Below are 21,780 nucleotides of genomic sequence, written 5' to 3'. Positions count from 1 at the left end.
GCTGTGGATGGAATCGGTTTTCAGGTTACTCCTCTAGATTATATTTTGATACTGTAGTCCAAGAGCCCTGAAATGCTGAGTCAAAAGCCGAATCAGCCGAATAATACTTCGAAAATATTTTGATACTGTTGTCCGAGAACCCCGAAACGCTGAGTAAAGCCGAATCGGCCGAAACAAGATTTATGTTTGTTTCTTCCCGTGTGTATATACTTATGATGTTTAGAATTTCTCACGCAGCTCCTTCTCGTCTTGTCGTCACTTCCTGCCATTGTCTGTCCAACTTTGAAAAACCTCAATGGTCCTTCAAGTCAAACACCCGCCTGTAGAGTTGGTAGGAGCGAGGAGTGGCGTAACGCGTGCCTCTCTGCTTCTACCCTAGGAGCTAGTAGCACAACGTGTGCTTACTTCTTTGCTTCTACCAACTTCTACGTCAAAGTCATCGCCAATAAAAACTGCCTTGCCATTTTTTCCCGCCTTCGCCTCTCTCTTCTGCGCATCTTCTCTCTCAGTATATTGCCACTCGCCAGCTTTCTCCATTCCAACTTCACCTATCTCTTGCCTCAACGTGTTGCGACGCGTTTCCAAAATTCTGCTTGTTCCCGGACGTGTTTATTACACGTCTCGTGTCTTCAAAAACTCTTGACGCGTTGCGACGCGTCTCTAAAACTCTACTTGTTCCCCGACGTGTTTTTCCACATTTCTTGCCCTCAAAACTTAGGTGTGTAGTGACAAAATGTTCGTTAATGCCGTTTCTAACTCTACTGCATGTAACAGATATTCTTGGCACGATGGATGGCTCCTCTCAACCACCCTCCTCTCAACCACCTGCTGCCTATGCAACAGTTCCGAATTCACCGTCTGAATACGAATACGATCGGGCTTTTCCTCTACCCTCCGAGAGTATGTTGCACGCAGCAGCAATCATAGAACAGCGTGAGCAACAGACTTTGCACGCCGTTCCGTCCTCAGACTCGGCTGAGGGCACCCCTCTTCCCCACAAACGACTCTTGACTCCGAAAAAAAATGCGCCTTCATCCATCCGTGCGCTTGCAGCACAACGAAAGGCGGAGGCTGAAGTGCAATTTCCTTCTGCCTCTGCATCGACACCACCGCGGCTATCACGACTACCGCTACGCTCTCCGTTCGCTGCAAACCCCACTGAACCCTCACAGCTCACTGAGTCTGAACATCAGTATACCCATCCTTTTGGTGTCATTACGTCTTTGCCCTACCAAGGTCATCCACAGTTTACCCCGCTAGCGCTAGCCGCTCCTCCTCAACCCTCTCTGTTAGCAGTTCCTTCAGGATATCGCCAATCCGAAGTTCTATCTGGTATCTCCTCCGAATATCCGACAGGATCAGGATTACCCCCTTTCCAGGCAACAACAGCTCGTTCTATGCCGGCCACCGAAGTACCAGCCGCCGAAGAGATTGGAGGCCGGCCAACAAAGACCGAAGCACAAGTTCTGCAGGAGTTGTTCGCCGAGATGGACTCATTACTCGAGAAGCTGGCTGAACGACTCAGCACTACGCCAGACCTTCTTCTCAGTCGATATCTCGTGAATGACTCACATGGTAGAATGAAGGGGAAGGACAATCCCTGGAACTCGTATCAGCAGTGGGTTCTGAATGATGATACTATTCTTGTCCAAGAGATGCAACGCCTTGAAGGGGAGGTATCTGAGGATGTTAAATGGGACAGTGAGTAATCCCGTCATGTATATAGCGTTGTATCATAATCATTCTAACCGTGTCTTCAGGTCAATCCCAACCGACCGTTCAGCAACTAAGATTGACATTTGCGAAATTCAAGGAAGAAGTGGAAGATTGGGATGAAGTCCTCCGAGAAGCGTCGGCGATGAAAGCACTGCTACCTGGACAGCTTCAACGCTACCGTCGAAAAGCGTTCGAGTCGATCTTCCAGCGGATAAAGGCTCTGGTATGTCACAATGTCTCAAGTCCTCCCTATACTGATACCTATACCTGTAGCTGGAGACCTCTGACCATCGCTATGGTTTTAGCGGTGTCGTCCTCCTTGCTGGGAACCAAATCAACGAAGATCAGTCACTCGCACACGTTCATACAACCTCCAAAGTAAAAACGGTATGTTGTTATTGTCACTACATGTAGAATCTTTCTGATTTTTCTTCCAGTTTGCTGAAGACTGTTGTCTGACGACTGAAGGTCGTCTGATGGGGCATTTTCGGGCACTTGCCTTGTACGTTGTGCGCTACGTTTGACCATCATTCTTTGATAACCAAGTTGTTGTTTACAGTCACAATCTCCGTCGCGAGATGCTGAGGGCAGAAGTTCTGGAAGCTGCAAAGAGGCTAGATGAAAAGCCATCTACCTCTGATGTAGCCTCAACTTCGACAGCGGCACCAACGCCCCCCTCGAAGGATGCACATTCAAATCAGGCCACTTCGATGATTGCCCTTGGCGTCGCTGTTCCAAACTATTCGTCTGAAACGGCACTGACTGATGCAGCTAGAAATGCGGTTCTTAATCGAGCAGGTGAGTTATTTCTACCTTCTACCCCTTGGAAATATCATGCTAACTAATGATAACACAGTAACGGCTGGCCTCAAGCTTGACAAACTGCTCTGGAAATCGCTACACGCGCCCATGGTGAAGCAGGGATATGTTTTAGTCAACTATCCTATCGGCGTGTTGCTACCGTGGACACCTTCTTCCTCAAATAGTAAAGGCATCACATACCTCGACAAGGCGTCGCGATTGTATCTAGTTGCAGCGTGTCACGAGCACTGTCGTGATAGACTGGTGTTTGTCTCTCAGAATAAAACAGGTATGCCCTGTATGGTCTTTAAGCTGAGCCATAAACTGCCCTGTTGCCTCCAGATATCAGAAATAACGTTGTTCCAATCCTCTCCTTTGCACCCGATGGCAACGGCAAAGTAAAGGAGGTCTTCCTTCGAGATATCAAGTCAACGTCCAAAACTGGCTCCCAGACCAAGCGCAAGGTCAAGGTGGAATCCGACTCGGACTCATTGGAAGGCGACGATAACGACGAACTCAATGAAGACAAGAACGTTGCCTTACTGATCCAGCATGAAGATGAAGAAACACCAACTACCCGACCTCGGCGAAGTAATCGTAGCAAGTCTCAGCCGCCCACTGCTGATATTGTTGTCGCCAATAGGGCCAAGTCTCAGCCGCCATCTGTGACCGTCAAGAAGGTCTCCTTCCAGGTGCCAAACCAACCATCAGGTGAGGTGTCTGTTTCAGTTTTGCCATGATACTAATACCATTTGAAAGTTGCGAAAGCGTCGAAGTCTGCTACTGTTGTTGCTGACGGCAACGTCAGTATCTCCTCTGCCAGTCATCCGGCTGAGTTCACTTCACCTGACCTCCTTGCCAGTATGTTTCTTTCGATCGACAACCCCCTTCTATTCTAATGTTTTATAGCCCTCCGTAACAAGGCCGAAGTTAAGCCAGCAATATCCATGGTGGACCTGAGCGATGCAGTCACGGCGATCAAGCGACAATCACCCCCTCACATGGATGAACTCAGGTCAAAAAGACCACGATACAACGACCCTACCTCTACAGAATCCATGCTGCCGACTGTTCAGCCAACTCATGCACGCCAAAGCACACTGTCCTCCACAGACGCCTCCTTGGCTAGTAGTGTCCATCGTGCTCCTCCACCAGCGCCGCCAACATCTGCTCTACCATCAAACACTTCCCATCTCAGGCCAGCATCGCCGCCATCTAGTCAGATGCGTCGCTCCACCCCCGTCCTGCCATCTAGTCAGATGCATCCCTCCGCCCCTGTCCCTCCGCCATCTAGTCAGATGCGTCGCTCCGCCCTCGTCCCACCGCCATCTAGTGAGATGTATCCCTCTGCCCCTGTCCCACATCCGACCCCCAAATTGGCAGATGGAAATCCTCAATATCCCGTATATTCTTCAGGTTTCCAGGCCTACCCCCATCACCAGCCTTCTCTACCAACCAACTCTTTGGATTCTCAACATCCCCAGCCTCCCCAACGTCCCCAGCCTCCTCAACCTCAGTTTGCGCCTGAGCAAATACAGGCATTTATGGCAATGATGGCTGCGTCTGGGTTTCATTTCCAACCTCCTACTACCAGCGTCCCCGGGGATAACGCTAAGTGAGCATTGGAGCTCATACTTCCGAATACAAGTCTATCCTTTTGTCTTTACCGTCTTCTTGTGCTGTCTGTAGAATTTGTTTTACATTGCTACACTACCACTCTCTACGCGACTGCCGATCTACGGCGTGATCCTGTATCTTACTGTCATTACCAAAATTTATTGCTGCATCTTGTTGTATATCTTGTGTATCTCCTACCCATGATAGAAAATGGTATGGGGACAGGCTCTAGTAGGGGAAGGTAGGGATGTAGTTCGGGTTACCTAGGAACCGTAGATGGCCTCGAAGGCCCGTTTCTCACGGCTATTATGGGGGCCTTCTAGGCCTTTACGTTACCTGTCAAGTCCTGGACTGAGGTGGAAACCACTCACAACTATTGAAATATTGAAGTTTTGGCCAGCGCTTAAGCAGTCAAATCACAAACCCCAGGCCTCAACGCGCACCACAAAGGCTGCAAATTAATAGCCTTCACACCTCTCTGATTCAACCTATACCCAACCTCATGCAACCTCGGCAACGCCTGACTGATATTCCCTCCTATACCAGACCAAAATACTTCTGCAGATGATGCTGCGCGAGGCCATACTATAGAATCCAAATTTTGAGGACCGGATTGTTCGGTCCAGAGGAGCTGTTGACCGCCCAAGACAAGTTTAGATTCAGATTCGGTCAAGTTGGCAGTTGGATCGAAGATGTATGACTGGGTACATGGTTAGTTGGAATTTCGGAATTTGTGAATAGAGAGTAAGTAAGTGAGGGGGATGGGAACGGAGTGGAACAAAACACACTCTTTGCCACGTCTTGAAAGGATCACACCAACTATTTCCAGTGGGGTCGTTCCCAAGCCATTCGCCAGCACCACAGTCGAGGTAAAGGTAATCAGATGCAGCATGAACGAGCCGGAAGCCTGCCTGTGCGACAGCCTTGACATCAGTAGAAGAAATCCAGACGCTTGGGAGCGAGTCAGCCGTGGTTAGTTACATCAAGCACAAAAAGAGCAGAAACTCACAAGATCACAGTATCGTTCCTCAACTCGATCTTATGTTCCAAAACCATCTCTTGCCATACAACAGCCGTCTTCCCGTTCTTATGCAACGCTTCATGGGTAGCCTTCATAAAGTCGTTCAACGCAGTTTCCACAGTCTTCCCGCTCGCATTAAGCTGTTGTTGAGTCTCTTCATCGTCTCTGTAACAACTTTGCTTCACTTCATCTCCCCCGGTCGAGAAGAACTTGGATTGGAACAAGGAAGAAGCAGCTTCAATGAGATTAGCAGTGAACTTGACAGTTGCGTCAGAGGCAAGGCGGAGCTGGCCAGCGGGAGGTTCGTTGGCGTACGTGGTCCATGGAGTTTTTTCGTTACAGGCGATGTGTTCGGGGAAGGCCTTGGCGATGACGGCGGTATGTCCCGGAGTGTCGATCTCGGCTATCACGTCGATACCGCGCTAACACATAAAAAAATATCAGTCGGTTTATTCATTTAAACGACTTAGATTTGTAACGCACTGCGGCGGCATAAGCAACGATATCCTTCACGACTTCTGGAGTGTACACCGAGGAAGGTGAGTAGGCACCTTTTTCGGACAATTCCATGAATCCCGGAACTTGGAGTGGGAAGCTCTGGCTGTCGACAACATGCCAGTGGAAGGAATTAAGCTGAAATAGGACGGACACATGAACGGATGGGAGAACAGGAGATGAACATATGGTCCGTACCTTGACCAAGCTCATGGCATCCAAAGTACGCTTGATATCTTCAGCCGGGAAGCTAGCGATAATGCATCGTCATTTGAGCACAAGACCGCATTGACTGTCGTCAATTTCACGCACTAGTTCCGGGAGGTGTCGAGCATAAGTCCACGATAAGGCTGGAAGGAGTGACAAGCTGTCAGTTGTTGTCGAAAGATGTGCACATGGGACATACATATTTGGGAGAGTCTCGAATTTGAAAAGGTGCGTCCACGGAGTAGACCCTCCCATCCCAGAAGTACCATAGCTGCTGGAACGTCGTCAATCCTCGATATAGCCCAAGTGTTGAATTCGCTTTGAGAGTAGCCGCTGACCCATCTTCAGGAACAGTAAGGCTATATCCTTCAACTCTGTTCTCAATCGCATCGACTGCTTCTTCTGAAATACTTCGAACTTTGCCATCGTGCTCCAGAGACACCACGAGCTCATTCAACTCGGCACTTTTCGCAACAGCTTCTGCATCTACAGCACCACGACCAACGACGAGCCGTTCGAGTTTATCATTCGCGATATTGTCTTTGGTCTTCGAAATCGCGTCGAGAAGGTCTTTAGGAGCGTTTTTGATTCCAGAGAGGGTGATATGGAAGGAAGGTGATATCTTGAGAGCTTTAGAGCCGGTTGATATACTCTGAGGTTGAGGCCATAGAGCAGTCGCACTACTGACTACCAGGGTTACCACCAAGAACAGGATGCCGCGTGTCATGGTTCTAGCAGAAACCGTTTAGGTCGAAAGACAAACTGTATTTATACTCACCTCGCGAGAACCCCCGAACCTCCATGTGGCGTTTCAGGAATTCTAATCCCCACGATGCGGTTGCCTCGTGCCGTATTCGGTTTGCCCTTGACTGGCACTTAGAACGTGAACTGCAGTTCAACTTACATGGACCGATAAATCCGCGTACGCGCTGGGTGTCGGTCAGTTCCTTGATATTGGCTCGATCGGGAAATACCTTGACGAGAACATCTTCGGGGTTGGTAAAGGTGAATCGTTGAAGACAACGAGTCAATGAGAATGCGGTCATTTGCGACAAAAGCTGCCATTCATCAGACCAGAAAGATCACGTCGATTTTGAACTTCAAGATTGCGCACCGATACGCTAGATAATACACGTTATTGATTCTTCTTCAAAATTGCAAGGCGCAAGACCTCCGAGTCTACCAATCTATCTTGTCCAAAATCTTATCTGCCTTCCCTCGAATATCAGCCAAATTGGGGTACCCAGCACATCCCATGTTCGTATCTAAATCCGCCATGGTATGTTTAATCACCTGCTCGATGCCAGCTGTCCCTGCGAGTGTCGCTCCATACACCCACGGGCGGCCCACTATAACCAAGAACACCCAATGTCAGCTGTTTTCTCTACAAGGAACGGGGGGAACTAACGCAAGACAGCCTGTGCACCCAACGCTATCGCTTTAATGATGTCACTCCCGGTCCTGATTCCCGAGTCAAAAAGGATTGTAAGCTTCCCGGAACTTTGAGCAGCTCGGATTTTTTCGGATTTCATGATGTTTTCGAGTGCAAATAAGGAAGGTATAGCTCCATCGACTTGTCTGCCTCCTATAGGTTGAGAACGACGGGGATCAACGTTCACTTAACAGCTTGAGAAAGACAGCGGGAGATCTTCACCGTGGTTTGATACTATTATACCGTCGATACCGTATTCCAAGCATTTTTCTGCGTCCTTCGGATATAAAGGGTAAGAAGATATGTAAGGAGAAATCGGGTTTGAGGCATACCTCGACATGTTGAATCCCCTTCAGGACCAACGGACCATCCCAAATCTTCCGTAAAAATCTGAGATCCTCCCAAGATCTATACAGCCCTGAATTCGTCTCCAACAACCAACTCTGTCCCAGCTTCATTTCTCTGACAGTCTCCTCGTCCCCTTGTTGTAATAACTTCATCTTGGCTTTGGGATCATAAGGGAACTCTGGATGGTGGTCGGTGGTGGGTTGTAACCCGTGTTTTGCCATGAATACCGGGTCGGAACGACCAACTTCAATTCCGACGCCATGACCGAAGGGTAGGTAGGCTGTCTCAAGGTCGTGTGGGCGCCAGCCTATGTTCATAGTGTCCAGTGTAATAACGAGGCCTTTGAATCCGTTGTCTTTGGCGCGTTTGAGAAGGGAGAGGGTGACCTTGTCGTCTTTTGGCCTGGAAATCCCAACCCGGTTCTTGAGATCGCGATAGTTTGAGAGTAAAAGCTTTTTTTTATTTACTTACCAGTACAACTGGAACCATCGATAGCCATCTCCATTCTCTCGAGCTACTTCCTCGATGCTCCTAGTCGATGCTGTACTCATTATGAATGGTACTTTGAGGTTTCGAGCGGCACGAGCAGGAGCGAACTCTGCTTCATCGCAAAATATTCCCTGAACGCCGATGGGTGCGATAAAGATGGGACTCGAATGGGTCACTCCGAAGATGGTCGTCTAGGAGGTAATGAGATTAAATAAATATCGATAGTTCAAACCAGTGATCGCTGACCTCAAGATTTCGAACCGAAGCATCGACGAGCATACGAGGCACGATAGTGAGCTTTTCAAAGGCTCTGAGATTAGCATTGTAGGTTTGCCATGCCCCAGCACTTCCATGAGCGTACAAAAACGCTCCTATAGTCACGTAATGTGAGCTTGAGCGTTGCCCAATGATACCAACGATAACGAACCTGGATAGTCCTTGAGCTTCTGTCGAGCTTTCTCTTCGATCTCTTTGTATACGACTGTCCCAAGTGGTGTTGGCCCCTTCCCACTCAGATAGATTCCCCGCATATAATCGCTCCATGGAGCTGGGTTGGAAGAGGAGGACATGGTGAGGGGACTCGGATTGACGAAGCCAGCAGATGACAATCTTGAGATAGCCGAGTTACTATCTACGGGGGTCCGGGCCGGTTAACTTAATTGACGAATTTGTAGTGAATTTGTAGTACATCCCCATGCGACACTGATGCAGCCCAAGAATGAAACGTGGCCATCGCCATCTGGTCTTCAAGATGGCGGTGAGCTTCTTTCTTCCCATCCCCTCTCCAGATTTTCTGTCAATAAATGGTCATCCACATGTACAGCTGAGGTGTGTCATGATTCCATTGTGAGCCCAGCGTGAGAGCTTACAATGGGTATCAAGACAGCGTTCGCACTGTAGATAGCCTCAGACATTGAAATGAATGGGGTTTGAGGATCGCTGTCGTTGTCCACAAGAACTGGTTGGCTCACCACCTCCATTCCATTTGTTGCATCGGCAAGTAATGCCGCCTCACCTTATCGGTTCGCCATGCGACACTTCGGATGTATGTACAAATTCGTCAAAATCTTGTCGGTTTTGGCGACAAGGACAGGCTCCTCTTATATCTTACCCCGCTTCAAATCCGACAGAGAACACGGTTTACTACCTCGTGTCAAGCTCATTGATGGAAATCGATGTTTTTTACCGCCTTCACGGAGCCACCATTTGTAAGAGGCTCAAAAGAGGGAAGGTAGTATAGGGCATTTACCAGTAGTCGCAGCTCCAGGTACTACTCGATTCTCTTCTCCCATTTACAACCTCTCAACGCATCGTATCCTCAATGTTATTCATAACTATCATTGTTGGTGTTGTTGAGGGTCGGGTCGGGTTTCTGAGGGTCAGGGCTCACCAAATCTCGAGCCCCCCTCGATAGCCCTAAGCCCAGGGTCAGGTCAGGCTTGAGCCAGGGCTCATGAGTCATCATATTTAGTCATTATTTATCACCATTTCTGGACAGTATTGTGTAATAACAAGTAGAATTAAGGTTGTGGAATAAAAAGCAATGTTTTGGCAGCACTGTGAGCTATCATTCCCATCTGAGCATACGATCCAACATCAAATAGTCAATAATTGCACTAGAAATGATGGTAATTAGTGAAAATCATAGTATCATTTGTATAACTTGGTATAACTTACATGTGTTGATAAAGAAGGCGGCGAAAAATGTACGGATAAGCGTCCTATAATGGTAAGTATCCCACGTGACTGGGCCCCAGGCCTTGAGCCGGGGTCAGGGCTTTTCAAACTCCAAGCCCGAGCCCTGACCCCAACGAGCCCTTCCAAGAGGGTCGGGCTGGGCTTCAAAAGCCCGGGTCGGGTCGGGTCAGGTCAGAGGGCTTGAGCAACACTAATCATTGTTGCCGAAGCTGCAGCCAGATCTTGGATAACGTGGATGAATTTAGATTTCGGTAAAGGATATCCGCGTAGAATACTTTCATTTTATCTTTGACCGTTACATGGCGGCAGTACTTTCTACTAATGCTAATGAGATGATTCGAAGTCATGCGGTGCGTACGATCATGTATGTTTCTCCCCAAAAAAAAACAAGCCAAAAAGCAGGCTCCGGACGAAGGGGGGTAGGGCAGGACCATATCCGAGTACAACGAGTGTTTGTGGCGTATGCCTGGACCCAAGCTAGTATTTCTTTGGGACTTTACAGCTGCGTAAAGTGGATACGTCATGACCGTAAATACCTTATATGCTAGTAGGGGGGAGAACTGACGTCAGGTCGGGTCTCACCCTCCCGTCTTGATAATTCTGAGCCACGATCTAACAAGTTCTGAACTGTGGTAACGTCCTTGAGGGTTGTTTCTGCATATATCGCCGATATTTAAGCGTGAGTACTCCCAAGGTTTTCCCCGGCGCGCCATGGCCGGCGCTTATTATTATTCCCAGGATCGAAAGCGCCCAGTGGAAGATCATGGTTCTCAGCGCGTACTTGAGCTCAGAGCCGCTATTAGCGGATTCGCGATTCCGCCCAATCAAGTTACTCTATAATAGGGACTGCTGTAGACTTGATTGACAAGTGATGGAGGGTATATAACAGGCCAAGAAGCTTCCCCCCTCAAACCCCTCGACGCCCTTCTTCCTTCTTCGACGACAACGACCAGTCACCACATCAACAAGCTTAAGGCGAGTCACATATAGTCATTGACATTCTTTTCTCATGAACAGGAACAACTTTTCTATTACCAGGGAACTCCCCGTCAACGATCACACTGTTCTGTCTCCGGTCGATGATCACCTCTCCCAACAAAAGCGACGTGAACTCTCGGGAAGTCATCCCACCGAAAGATGATGATGGAAAAGAGGTTTCCCAACCGGTGAAAGCAACCATTGCTTTCGCCCTAGGTACGCCATCCTACCCTATGATATTTCTACACTGACTCATCCATCACGCAGTCATCTTCATCCTCTTCCTCGTGGCCCTCTACCTTTTCCGGAAATCTGAGTTGGTGAAAAAGATCATGAGCTTCCTTCCTTGCCGTGGAAGCGGTGATCGCGACTCGGAACCACCAGCGACGCCGATGACTTCTTTCAATTTCAGCACTCAAACCGAAGCGAACAAGTTGGCTGTCCCCCCTCCGGATCCTGCGTATAGCAAGTCACGCCATGCTCGTTCACTCTCCTCCTCTTCCTCCATCACCATTCTCTGAGTGCGGGGGTTCGACGCATGCACATGTGTTAGTTACCCCAGGAAACACAGCCTCTGTGATATTTCCGGGATTTCGGATGGAAAGACCGTTGCTGTGCTCCAGTTCTGATGTTTCGAAGTTTCGTTCGTTCCCTTTTTGACTGTCCATTCCTCTTCACCTATTCCCCTGTCGACCGTGTCCTACATAGTGCTTTGTATTCCCTTTCCACTTTCCCAATGTACCAATACCCCCCGCAACGTCAAGATTATACATATACTCTTCCCACATAATTACACTTCAAGTGCACTGCAGTTCATTATCTTTAGTTTATGCCTCACATTTTCACAGGCCGTATCGATATCGTACAATGTCAACAGCTTTTAAACCGCAAATGGCTAAGTTCAGGTCCCCTTGCGCAGCCCTATCGAGGGCTCAAGAGAGGCAAGAGAGGCATGTGATGTGATGGACACCGAATGAATGAATCAAAGTTAGGCAGGCTATCCAGCAAACCTGTGAAAAAGAGCAGTGCAATTGGGAAAAATGCCTCAAGTCCGTAATAACCACGTTAAAGCTTTACAGCTTTTTGCGACGCGACGTAGTGTTGCCGTTTCTCCAAATCTTCACACATAAGGAGAAAGATTTAGAGATGAGGAACCGGGAGGGCTAACAAAACAAAATCTCACCATGCGCCCACATCGCTGCTCCAATCCTGTTCGAAACCGTAAAAACCAGCCCAACTATGGGAATACCTTCCAACAACGCCGCTGTAAACCCGAACACTTGCAGGGGAAGAAAAGAAAAAGAAAGGAACGATGAGAAAAACGAAAAGGCACTGTTCACTTGACATACATCTATAATCCCATTTCCTTTCTTCCATAAACACGGCAATCTGTTCACGAGTCATTTTCTTTGCTTCAAAGTACTTGGAACAAGAAAAAAAATTCAACAATTTTTGATGATCAGACGGAACAAAGACAACTCACGCGTCGATGTAAAGCGTGCGCGGTTCCCAAACCCCTAAACCAAGCTGAAATCACAATACCAACGAACGGGTACAACGCCAACGGGGCCAGCAAAACTATAAAACTCAACCATTCAGTCATCATCGGTTACCCACAACAAAAAAGAGGGGGGGGGAGAAAAGCACACAAACCCTTCTTCACCACGAAAAGCCCAAACCATCCTCCAAACATCTTCTCCACCCACGGTTCACTGACTTCAACTGGAGGTGGGTTATCCCATTCTTCTACATACGGTTTCCAAAACTCCGGTCCTTTACCGCGTGAAAGGAGGGTTTGGTCCCAAACACGGTCTCGTGCGATACGGATGTTTCGAGAGAGGAAGAACCGGAGGAAGAAAGTGATTTGAGTCGATAGTGCCAAGATAGCCGCGTCTGAGGGATTTAAATATGAGCTGGGTAGCTGCGAGCCCGGGGATACGCACAGGTATGAATATTGAACGGAACCTTGTATCCAAACATCGTGTCACCGGAGAGACCAGCCACACGAGGAGAGCTGTGAGAATTACAGAGATGAGCGTACGTACGTGCGGTACTACCGTATGCAAACAACTTCAAGAAAGTCGGCGAAAAACATACTTGGCTAAAAACACCTCGATGAACTTTTTCTGAATTCCAAACGTGAAAAAGGTCTACCAACGGGGAACCAACGCGTTTTGTCAATGTTGAGTTTCCTTGCTGACTGCAGTAGGTTGGTTACGCACCCATACAGTACCAACAACAGCACCTCTGACTGTTCCATGTTTGCACTTCTGCCACGTAGGCGCGTACAGATTTCTGTCCGTACACAGTCGATAGACTCCTACGACAACGTATGAGGGAGGAAATTGTAGTCGGTTGGTTGCTCGAATGAGATTATCAGGAACTGGTATTGCCGAATAATCAGATGTAAAGAGAGAATCCTGAGCTTCTGGTCCTGCAGCGATTGAAGACATTGAGGTGGTATGGAATGACGAACGCATTTGGCGTGATATTTCTGCTCAAAAGCGGCAGCAAACTGATGTAATTTGGCACAAATTAAATTTTGATAACATCTGTACAGATATAGAAGGTGCCTCCCCATATGTGGAAATCACGGGTAACAATCGCTTTTTTTCCGTAGTGAACTTCTCACGCCTCAATTCAGATCGAAAGAATTCTGATAAATTATTATGGACGGGATGGTGAGTGTGAAGGATCTGGACTTCCTTCGAGCTCAGGGGTGTTTACACTGAATTTGCACTCGAAGCATGGGTAGAATAACTGAGGAAAAGGATCCTTCCTCGACGATGAGCTGACGGAAGGTCAAAGTGAGTTGGCAGAATGCAGAGGGTTCATCTTTAAATAGGATCCAATCACAGTGAGGGTACTGCCAGCCGTAATCGATTAATTCGTGAAGGCACCGGCACCGAAGGGAGTCAGGTCCACTCATTGCTAAAGGTGCCAACTTGACTCCGAGTCGAGCTGCCAGGAAAGAATTCAAGCGGGACGTTCAATACATGGTTGATGCATGCTTTGTGCATACTGTTACAGTATTTCAAAGCGTATGAAGGAGACTCGGAATGATACTGCCAATGTCCATCGGGAGGGCACGTTGTACTAACTAGAATGAAGGCATATCCTCGAAACTTTTATAATTCGAATTCCGTCAGTAAAAAATCTCAGAGGTTTTCTGAATGAGAGTCGGGGCCTACTGCAGCGGTCCGATTTCAACCATACAGCCTCCGTCAAGTCCCTCATCAAACGTCAAGCAACAATATTCCAGCGCAATTTTTACCAGTTGGCTCCCAAGGGGTGGCTGCTGCTGAAACTCGGTCGACAAGAGCGCCAACAGTGGCAAGGGTAATCGGAACCGTCGACTTTTTCCACCCTTCTTGGATGGGGAGACGTTCCTCGCGGAAAAAGATCTGCACGAACCTAGAGCGGGAAGGGGTCCTTAGTCTGGAGGGCCTCGGACACAATTAAATCTCAAATGACGACGTACTTTTTCGGAGCAACACCTTGAATGGCGTCCCCCATGACACTAAGATAGAAAGCACTTTCGGCGCCGCGGATGATAGACGTCAAATCCGTATTTGTCACATTCGGGTTATTCTTGAGAGAGTCTGCCAGGCGTGCATGCTGAACTTGACCCGCAGATGTGATGTTATAAACATCGGAACCGGGATTAGAATTGGCAAGTGTAAAGAAGATCGTCTCGTTGAAGCGGACGTTATCGCCCAGAGCGATATCCTGACGAGATAGAGATGCATCGTGCTCAATGACGCCGTGTCTATGATCAGAACGACTAAGTTTCGACTAGGAAGTCAAGAGGGGATAAGACCTACGCCTTGAGGTCATTAAGCGAAAGCGTCGTGGGTTGGTCGCCAGGAGAGGTGAGTAGACCTACTTTAGCGGCGATGGTCAAGATGTCGGCCTCCATGTTATACCCCTCTGATGAGGATAGATATCAGTAATAAAAAGGGTGGAAAAAACAACCGTCGAGGCCTACCGTGTCCGGCTTTGAGGATCATGGGGATGGAGATGTTTTTTCCATTTCTGGGCAGGAAGCCATGGTTTGCCAACCTAAAGAGGTTTCGGGAATAGTCAGCCTGACATCGTAGACGGAGAGAAGAGACGATCGACGAACGTGTTGAGGCCGGGACAAGGTCCTCGAGAGTCGTTGGGTCCGGGGGCCTGCCAACCATGCGTCGAGGAGTCGACATGGTCATCCGCCAGTGCATTCGCAACTATGGCAATAAAGACGATTGAAAAGGGGCCTCGCATGGTTATTGAGAGAGGGATGTTCTTGTTGTTGTATGGAGAGATTAGAACTAGTTCCCTTAAGTACACTCCAGAAATTCCTGGGAAAGGCCGTTGTTGAGACTCCATCGGCATGAACTGCAGACAAACAAGATCAATGCGGGAATGGGACTGCAGAGTTTATCAGGTGTACTCATTCAGTCCATCTCTTGCTGCGGCTCCTTGTGGTCCTCTGAGCCAAAGGCGATAAAAGTTGAATGAGAGCGCTGTGTTGAAGCACGTAATCCCTTATCCCTGTATCCACACGAAAAATCCGTTGACTCATGGATACGAGCCGTAGATGAGCTTCCTCAAACGGATCCGTAGGACAATTGTCAGATGGACGGACTCGATACTCGAAGGCACGGTTCTACCCACCTAGACGTTGTCATTGGTGAATATCGTCTGAGAGATATATGCTGCAATTCAAGAACTTGTAAGCAGGGAATTAAACTAAACGACAGAGAAAGGCATCACCAGCAAGTTGGAAACCACTCTTTGATAGCTTACGCGCGATGTCCAGGCTAAGCGGACCCATCCGCGACCGTAAACTGCGGTAGTGAACCACACCTGATCGCAGCGACCTATCGTACCTTTAACGAAATCCCGCGGTATCACCAACTCGACTAGGACTCGGATTAACCACCAAACAACTGTTCTGATTTGCATTTAATTCATCTAGATAGATTTAAGGAAGCGACAGGGTCAGCTGGCATACTAAAGCAAGCTTCGCGGATGATGACTTAACCCAGCTTTCATAGGCCCCGATTGGTGAGAGCAATATGGAAACGGAAAAACCCCAAGGCGACTGCCTTCCGAGGCTGCCGTACCAGTAAGGCCTGAAAACTCATCAATATGTATTGAGATGCAACATATGGGTGAAAATATACCAAGAGCTATGCTGACTGCACCGGTTGCACCGATATTGGATGCTGAATGGCGTTCACTGGACCACCGCCTTAGGCCCTATCTGCACTGCGAAATGAAATGGATCATCGATTCAAGGTAGGGTCCTAGGCATGCTCAATTCATTGATATCGTAGAGTGGACAGGTATCGTCCGGTAAAGGCAGAACGAGCCAGGACGGACGCGTACCAAAAGTCCGTGCCGCTCGCGACAGTTGGAAAAGAAGCTCGGGTTTATGGTGTGTTCCCACGCCATCCCAGTAAATTACACACCATTCGCCTGGTATTCAGTGTAGTCATAACTTTATATGTGGTTCTATGGTGGAGAACGGCGATTGTAACGATATCATTCATGGATAAGCGAAAGTGAGACGATTTGACGCGAAGAAACAATTCTACCAACGTACATCCATAATGAACATCATCCTTCTGTTCCAACTTACAACAAAAGGTCGTCCCCTCCTCCAGTGTTTCCTGAGCTTGCGCTAGATCCTCCAAAGGCACCAAAACCGCCTGTCGTTCCCATGGAAGGCTTCGTGCTTGTCCCTACACCCGCCCACAATCCAGCCGTCGACTTTTCCTTCTCCAAGTCCTTCATTGATTTCTCAGGAACCGGACCAGAACTGGACTTTCCGGACCCAAGAGACATGGACCATAAATCGTCAAAATTGGCACTAGCACCTGAAGCCGGCTTCGATGTCGCAGGGGGTTTCGTAGATGATGCTGGCGTCATCGAGGGCCGCATAGGAGAGAAACCAGTGGGAGAGGTAGGTTGCACGACCGGTGAGAATTGAGCAGACCCGGACATGGATGTGTTTGACCTATGCATGCCCATGCCCATACCGCCACCCATGCCCATACTCATGTTTCCCCCCATTCCAGACATTCCAGCACCGGATCTTCCCATGTTGAACAATGACGCCTGCTGGTTCTGCATAGGTGGCGTGCTGGCGGTGGTGGTAGATTGTGTGGAATTGAGCATGTCCATGAGGTTCATCTTTGGGGCGACTGGTGCTGGTGCCGATGCAGGAGCGGTTGGTGAAGAGGGCGCTGCTTGGAAATCGGCGAAATCATCATCTTGATATTTTGGTGCAAGAGAAGGTTGTTAAGCGTGAGCCGAAAAAGGAATCAGAACGCACTTACCGTCGATACTAACGATCGGTTTTTTGGTAGCACCGACCGCAGGTAAAGCCTTGTCAGTTGCAAAAGATGTGTTCGTCTTTGGCGGTGGGGCTGTAACGGTGCTACCGAAGGTATCGTCCTCAAATCCGCCGAGGAGATCTACCTCTTTCACCGGCGCAGGCGCCGACGGAGGTGCCTTCGCACCCCTTCCCGGTGAAGCCCGTGAGTTCGTATTGAGGCTATTTGATCGCCTGGCAGAACTAGAGGGTACGTCTTCATCATCACCAGCATTGTATTCTTCATATCCTCTTCTCTCGCCCTCATCTCTGAAGGAGGAACTACTTCCCCCGCCTGAGCCATAACGCTCTATCATCAACGATTACCGAGCTATTTCCGTAAACTCAAAGTCACGCACCATTTCCGTAGCTGCTACTGCCACCGCCTCCACCGTAACTTCCACTATACCCTGAGTCATTTCCGAATCCCCCATACCGACCACCTCCACTCGAGAAGCTCATTCCATCGCTACCTTGCCCAGTATATTTGCTTTTGTTGGCTTTGGCTTTTCGTCGCTCGATGCGAATCTTTTCAACATCGGAGAGTAGTTCGACAATCTCTTTAGCACGGTTCCGGACTAGGAGGCAAAGCTTTGAGTGAGAGCATCAAACCAGGAGAGATGGAGCACGAACTGTTGATTCCTTGATCTTTTCCTTTATCGTCTATATAGTGAAAGCTTCGCAGCATCTTGATGGTTGCAATGTGGGCACGCGCATCGTCTACCACTCGTTCCGAACCATGTTTGATAAGGTATTCCAAGAGTTGGAGAGACTGAAAGGAGCTATAAGAAGCAGATATACATGGCTCGGATGGACAATTACTTTGTAGATTTGCCGCCACTGTCTCGCTTCCTTCTCCATGAATTTCGAATAGATACTGGGCATTATTTCGTTGAACTCCGGGCTGGAATGTACAGTGGTGGTGAATCTTGAGGATAGACGTCGTGCACTGTAGCACCTACTAATTAAAAGTCCTGAACGAGGCATTTTGAGAAAAAAATAGAGGTAGACATGAGGTGGACAAACATACCGATTTGCAATTTCTTGCATCAAAGTGGAACTTGCACCCCTACGTTGCAGAGGTATGTAAGTGTTCTTAGCAATGCGTGGCGTGGCAATATGCTCACCATGGTTCATCATTTGTCGCCTCTCTGACCTTTGACTCAATTTCACTAACATTTAACACGACATTTTTGGCCTAAATACGTGCATCAACTTTTGCAATGAATGAGCTGTAGAGTATTTGCTTACTTGTTCATACATAGACTTGATGTCGTACATCGTGATCTGGGAGAGCTGACTCCCAAGAGATTCTAGCCTGTCCATTTTGACTGGAAATCGGGGATAGATTGAGCGGCGGGGGGGAAGAGAGTTGAAGGACGTGACTATACGTGACCCAGTGTGACACGTGGTACTCACACGCGCTCAAACTTGTTTCCAAAATTTCCCCTCAGGCCTCCTACAACGCTCGAGTCTGAGGGATTTTAAGCTATGGGCATACATATTTACCACTCTCCCACTCTGGCGCTCATAACCATGTCCGCGTCAGGCATCTCTCCCTTTCGTCCATTGTGAGCATGATATCCCATTTCCTGTACTCCTGCTCTGACTAGAGTCTAGCACATGAAAGCCTGCCAGCTACTTTCTTTGAAAGATCTCTACCGCGTCAAGCCTTTGCTGTGCACTGCGCACTCAATTCAACGGCTTAAGCGGGACGGTTTTGATTAGGCTTTGGGAACCTGCAGCAGCCTGGATTATTTGAGATCGACTCAATTTTATGGCATAGCGAGTTGTACAGGTACGAAAACCTTTTGGTAGTATTTCAGGTATCTTGACAGTTCAAAAGATAGACTGGTCGTTTTTCAGCCGTGCTGATCGATCCCGGCGATAACCGCCTTCCGGGAGCACATTCAGTTGAACTGCGGTTGGCCGGCAAAAACATACTTAAGAGGTTTCAATAACCACAGCGAATTCAGCCCACCGCCCATTCGAAGGTTTTTACATGAGATATTCTCTCTGTTTCTCTATCCTTGTCGGCGCCCTCTCGGCGTCGGCTCAAACTATTCCAAACAATGTCTTGACACCAGAAGTCGACGCTTTCATCGAAGGAATCCTGTCAACAGTAGGCTCACCCGGCGGTGTGAGTGTGGCCGTCGTTCGACTTGATCCGAGCGGGGGTTGGAATGTCGAAACCAAAGGATACGGAATAGCAAGGTTGAGTGACAATGCTAGTGTCACGGCCGATACGCTATTTTCCATTGGATCCAACTCGAAAGTGAGTCTTCATAATTGCTACGAGGACCATAGGGCTCAGTTTTTCTATGCTTTAGCTTTTCACCGTCTCCGGAACCGGACTGTTGGTTTCTAACGAGAGTTTGACGCCAAAGCTATCTTGGGAGACCAAACTTGCATCTGTCATCCCGGGGTGGAAGCTTGCGGATCCTTTTGCTTCAGACAAGAGCTCGATCATTGATCTGATGGGTCATCGTACTGGTCTTCCGAGGCACGATTTCATGTACAGAACAGATGATACGTTTGTCTCCCTGGTCAGCCTCAGTTTTCTCCAAGGAACGTCTCCTAATCTCCAACGCGGTCTTAGATTCCACGATTGAGGTTTTTGAAGCCATCGACCGAGTTTAGAGAAGTAAGTTCTTCCCTAGCCACCGTTGGCCATCGCTGAGCATTCTATCCAAGACTTTTCAATATAACAATATCATGTACGCGATGCTTTCATACCTACCGCAAGTGGTATCAACGAAAACGCCGCTCGCCCGTTATGTGAAGAAGAATATCTTCGATCCCCTTGGCATGAACTCTACCACGTATTCGTTCGACGTCGCCAACGCTGGTGGAAAACTCTCCTATGGAGTCAGTCGGGAGAACATTAGCTTCGCTGGTGGTCTCCCAGGTACTGGAACCCCTCGTCAACTGCCATTCTGGTATGAAAAGGGAGGGGAAGACGGAAATTGTGAGTTCTCATACTTCTTTTTCTCCTCGCACAAGAAACTAACATTGAACTTCGGATTTCCTTAGTCATGTCCGGCCCAGGTGGTGTCATAAGCAGCGCCAATGATATGGTATGTTGAACCTTTGAATGTCATTCATCGGAATCTCAGCTTACTCAAGTTTGTTAGGCGACTTGGCTGAAAACTTTGCTTTTGTGGGGTAAACATCCGGAGACAAACCAGACAGTCATTCCATCCACAGTACTTCGAAGAGCGGCATCGGGCATAACTGTAGAAGATGATGGGATATCAGGGTATGCTCCTCACGATCTTAGAGGTGAAATTGGCCTTACACTTAGAAAACGTTCTTGACGTTGTCAGGCTGCCAATCGCCCAGTCTGTTCTATCGCCTGCTGTGTATGGAGGAGGACAAGGAATTGGAACTTATCGTGGTCATGGTAAGGTTCTTATACTCGTCTATTGATTGCTAATCTAACGGTTTCTACCAGTCGTTATAGAGGTGTGTCTGGTGCATAGACTTTCATAGAATACTTTGGATTGACGCGGTTCTCAGCACCCTGGTGACGTTATTGGTACTAGTTACTTCTTTCTAGAGAGGATTTTCAACTAACTCGTTCACTCACCACGTATAGGAGCACATAGCCAACTGTCCCGTCTTCCTTTCGACAACGTTGGAGTCGCGGTCCTCACGAACGACGACGATACAGGGGCGATTTTCAACGAGATCATCAAGTTCCGCCTCATCGATGGAGCTTTGGGCTTAGAACCCTACAATTGGACTGACATGTATGTGTCGAACGGTTTGGTTTATTCGCTCATACTAACTTTGGAATGGGGTAGCATGCTAGAGCAACTTGGGCAAACTAGTTCCGTGGCTACCCCTGGGAATGCGTCAGATCCTACCATTCCAGGTGGTTTTGCCGCTCTCGAGGGTACTTACAATAATCCAGGCTACGGCAATTGGTCATTGTGTCTCTTCGATCCTTCCCATCAACCTTCGAACGCTTGCAAGGAACTTGTGGCGAACGCGAGCACCATTCTCCCAGGAGGAATCAATTCCACCATCCCCACCCTCTTGAGCCCCTCCAGCTCCATCTGGTTCAACTACCTCAAGTTGGAGCATGTTGATGGAAATGTATTCAGCATCACGGGCTTGTTCAGTTATGTTCGTACGATCCCAGTCATTCATGAAAGGGAGGTTTCAACTAACTATTCTTTCTAGCCAACTTTGAACGACACGAAGCAACCATTCTGGACGAGAGTATCGAGTGCTCCTGGTCCCCAAGCTGAATTCTTCTCTTTGAACGGTACGATCGGATTTGGATTATCTGGTGGGATATGGGGTGCTGGTCTTGGAGTACCAGATCCTCAGGGTGATACCCCGCAAGACCGTTCCGAAGTATGGATGGAGAAGATAGCTTAGATCGTCTGTTTTGATCTCAATTTCAACCCGGATACACCTGTAGCTAGGATCCAACCATGATTTATTGTCTGTTGATTACCTGGAAGTTTTTCTTTTTCTTTCTCGTCTGCTGCGGCTTTCAGCTTCTCGTTTGCACACGTCACGACCTTTCTGTGGCCGATGCCCTGCATCGTTGGCGACTTCACAGCAGGATATGTACCACCCTGCGAGGTTGAGTAAGGTGATAAT

General features: G+C 48.3%; 8 protein-coding genes across 8 annotated transcripts; 3 read left to right on the top strand and 5 right to left on the bottom strand.

Moving 5' to 3' along the window:
* Positions 1–788: 788 nt before the first annotated feature.
* On the top strand, positions 789–4,136 carry E1B28_012809 (uncharacterized protein; the record flags this gene model as incomplete). Its single annotated transcript, XM_043157956.1, has 9 exons — positions 789–1,701; positions 1,761–1,939; positions 1,990–2,103; positions 2,154–2,218; positions 2,276–2,514; positions 2,573–2,806; positions 2,860–3,228; positions 3,277–3,378; positions 3,427–4,136. 9 exons carry the CDS (start codon positions 789–791, stop codon positions 4,134–4,136), a joined length of 2,925 nt encoding a protein of 974 aa, XP_043005326.1.
* A 157-nt stretch (positions 4,137–4,293) lies between these two features.
* E1B28_012808 (uncharacterized protein) lies at positions 4,294–6,584 on the bottom strand (the record flags this gene model as incomplete). The annotated part of the gene is made up of 7 exons (XM_043157955.1): positions 4,294–4,453; positions 4,506–4,834; positions 4,923–5,085; positions 5,144–5,577; positions 5,639–5,900; positions 5,963–6,000; positions 6,057–6,584. The coding sequence occupies 6 exons, from the start codon at positions 6,582–6,584 to the stop codon at positions 4,538–4,540; spliced, it is 1,722 nt and encodes a 573-aa protein (XP_043005325.1). The 3' UTR covers positions 4,294–4,453; positions 4,506–4,537.
* Positions 6,585–6,942: 358 nt separating this feature from the next.
* E1B28_012807 (uncharacterized protein) lies at positions 6,943–8,723 on the bottom strand. Its single transcript, XM_043157954.1, has 7 exons — positions 8,554–8,723; positions 8,373–8,497; positions 8,109–8,317; positions 7,622–8,039; positions 7,512–7,566; positions 7,266–7,442; positions 6,943–7,206 (listed from the first exon to the last, which is right to left on the bottom strand). Exons 1-7 carry the CDS (start codon positions 8,693–8,695, stop codon positions 7,037–7,039), a joined length of 1,296 nt encoding a protein of 431 aa, XP_043005324.1. The 5' UTR covers positions 8,696–8,723; the 3' UTR covers positions 6,943–7,036.
* Positions 8,724–10,741: 2,018 nt separating this feature from the next.
* E1B28_012806 (uncharacterized protein) lies at positions 10,742–11,691 on the top strand. The gene is made up of 2 exons (XM_043157953.1): positions 10,742–11,018; positions 11,070–11,691. The coding sequence occupies exons 1-2, from the start codon at positions 10,904–10,906 to the stop codon at positions 11,321–11,323; spliced, it is 369 nt and encodes a 122-aa protein (XP_043005323.1). The 5' UTR covers positions 10,742–10,903; the 3' UTR covers positions 11,324–11,691.
* Positions 11,692–11,764: 73 nt separating this feature from the next.
* On the bottom strand, positions 11,765–13,283 carry E1B28_012805 (uncharacterized protein). Its single transcript, XM_043157952.1, has 8 exons — positions 13,025–13,283; positions 12,900–12,952; positions 12,746–12,816; positions 12,456–12,695; positions 12,286–12,380; positions 12,152–12,224; positions 11,986–12,081; positions 11,765–11,920 (listed from the first exon to the last, which is right to left on the bottom strand). Exons 1-8 carry the CDS (start codon positions 13,280–13,282, stop codon positions 11,868–11,870), a joined length of 939 nt encoding a protein of 312 aa, XP_043005322.1. The 5' UTR covers position 13,283; the 3' UTR covers positions 11,765–11,867.
* A 755-nt stretch (positions 13,284–14,038) lies between these two features.
* E1B28_012804 (uncharacterized protein) lies at positions 14,039–15,065 on the bottom strand (the record flags this gene model as incomplete). Its single annotated transcript, XM_043157951.1, has 5 exons — positions 14,039–14,216; positions 14,284–14,571; positions 14,627–14,732; positions 14,791–14,864; positions 14,929–15,065. The coding sequence occupies 5 exons, from the start codon at positions 15,063–15,065 to the stop codon at positions 14,039–14,041; spliced, it is 783 nt and encodes a 260-aa protein (XP_043005321.1).
* Positions 15,066–16,303: 1,238 nt separating this feature from the next.
* Positions 16,304–18,538, bottom strand: E1B28_012803 (uncharacterized protein). Its single transcript, XM_043157950.1, has 9 exons — positions 18,415–18,538; positions 18,291–18,361; positions 18,194–18,232; positions 18,126–18,137; positions 17,986–18,067; positions 17,797–17,935; positions 17,523–17,741; positions 17,129–17,473; positions 16,304–17,062 (listed from the first exon to the last, which is right to left on the bottom strand). Exons 1-9 carry the CDS (start codon positions 18,487–18,489, stop codon positions 16,425–16,427), a joined length of 1,620 nt encoding a protein of 539 aa, XP_043005320.1. The 5' UTR covers positions 18,490–18,538; the 3' UTR covers positions 16,304–16,424.
* Positions 18,539–18,579: 41 nt separating this feature from the next.
* On the top strand, positions 18,580–21,656 carry E1B28_012802 (uncharacterized protein). The gene is made up of 14 exons (XM_043157949.1): positions 18,580–18,734; positions 18,784–18,961; positions 19,010–19,438; positions 19,494–19,709; positions 19,763–19,807; positions 19,858–20,131; positions 20,197–20,240; positions 20,298–20,422; positions 20,490–20,566; positions 20,618–20,628; positions 20,683–20,701; positions 20,762–20,915; positions 20,970–21,294; positions 21,352–21,656. The coding sequence occupies exons 3-14, from the start codon at positions 19,166–19,168 to the stop codon at positions 21,550–21,552; spliced, it is 1,764 nt and encodes a 587-aa protein (XP_043005319.1). The 5' UTR covers positions 18,580–18,734; positions 18,784–18,961; positions 19,010–19,165; the 3' UTR covers positions 21,553–21,656.
* Positions 21,657–21,780: the final 124 nt, after the last annotated feature.

The sequence above is a fragment of the Marasmius oreades genome, chromosome 8 (genome assembly GCF_018924745.1).
Source record: "Marasmius oreades isolate 03SP1 chromosome 8, whole genome shotgun sequence".
NCBI classification, from domain to species: Eukaryota; Fungi; Basidiomycota; class Agaricomycetes; order Agaricales; family Marasmiaceae; genus Marasmius; species Marasmius oreades.
Note: the sequence above shows the minus strand (reverse complement) of the source record. Positions and strands in the feature narration are given on the sequence as shown.

Excerpts from the sequence above, each read along its gene's own strand:
- E1B28_012807 (XM_043157954.1), bottom strand. The coding sequence starts at position 8,695 with ATGTCCTCCTCTTCCAACCCAGCTCCATGGAGCGATTATATGCGGGGA. Across the intron at positions 8,318-8,372 it reads CTTCGGTTCGAAATCTTGAG|ACGACCATCTTCGGAGTGAC; the intron begins GTCAGCGATCAC and ends ATTACCTCCTAG. Across the intron at positions 7,567-7,621 it reads AGGGGATTCAACATGTCGAG|GACGCAGAAAAATGCTTGGA; the intron begins GTATGCCTCAAA and ends TTATATCCGAAG.
- E1B28_012806 (XM_043157953.1), top strand. The coding sequence starts at position 10,904 with ATGATCACCTCTCCCAACAAAAGCGACGTGAACTCTCGGGAAGTCATC. Across the intron at positions 11,019-11,069 it reads AACCATTGCTTTCGCCCTAG|TCATCTTCATCCTCTTCCTC; the intron begins GTACGCCATCCT and ends TCCATCACGCAG.
- E1B28_012805 (XM_043157952.1), bottom strand. The coding sequence starts at position 13,282 with ATGCGTTCGTCATTCCATACCACCTCAATGTCTTCAATCGCTGCAGGA. Across the intron at positions 12,817-12,899 it reads ATCGAGGTGTTTTTAGCCAA|CTCTCCTCGTGTGGCTGGTC; the intron begins GTATGTTTTTCG and ends TAATTCTCACAG. Across the intron at positions 12,225-12,285 it reads CGCACGCTTTACATCGACGC|TACTTTGAAGCAAAGAAAAT; the intron begins GTGAGTTGTCTT and ends TCTTGTTCCAAG.
- E1B28_012803 (XM_043157950.1), bottom strand. The coding sequence starts at position 18,489 with ATGGACAGGCTAGAATCTCTTGGGAGTCAGCTCTCCCAGATCACGATG. Across the intron at positions 18,362-18,414 it reads TCAAGTCTATGTATGAACAA|GCCAAAAATGTCGTGTTAAA; the intron begins GTAAGCAAATAC and ends GCACGTATTTAG. Across the intron at positions 17,936-17,985 it reads AGTGGCGGCAAATCTACAAA|TCTCTCCAACTCTTGGAATA; the intron begins GTAATTGTCCAT and ends AGCTCCTTTCAG.
- E1B28_012802 (XM_043157949.1), top strand. The coding sequence starts at position 19,166 with ATGAGATATTCTCTCTGTTTCTCTATCCTTGTCGGCGCCCTCTCGGCG. Across the intron at positions 19,710-19,762 it reads ATGATACGTTTGTCTCCCTG|ATTCCACGATTGAGGTTTTT; the intron begins GTCAGCCTCAGT and ends ACGCGGTCTTAG. Across the intron at positions 20,132-20,196 it reads GGGAGGGGAAGACGGAAATT|TCATGTCCGGCCCAGGTGGT; the intron begins GTGAGTTCTCAT and ends GGATTTCCTTAG.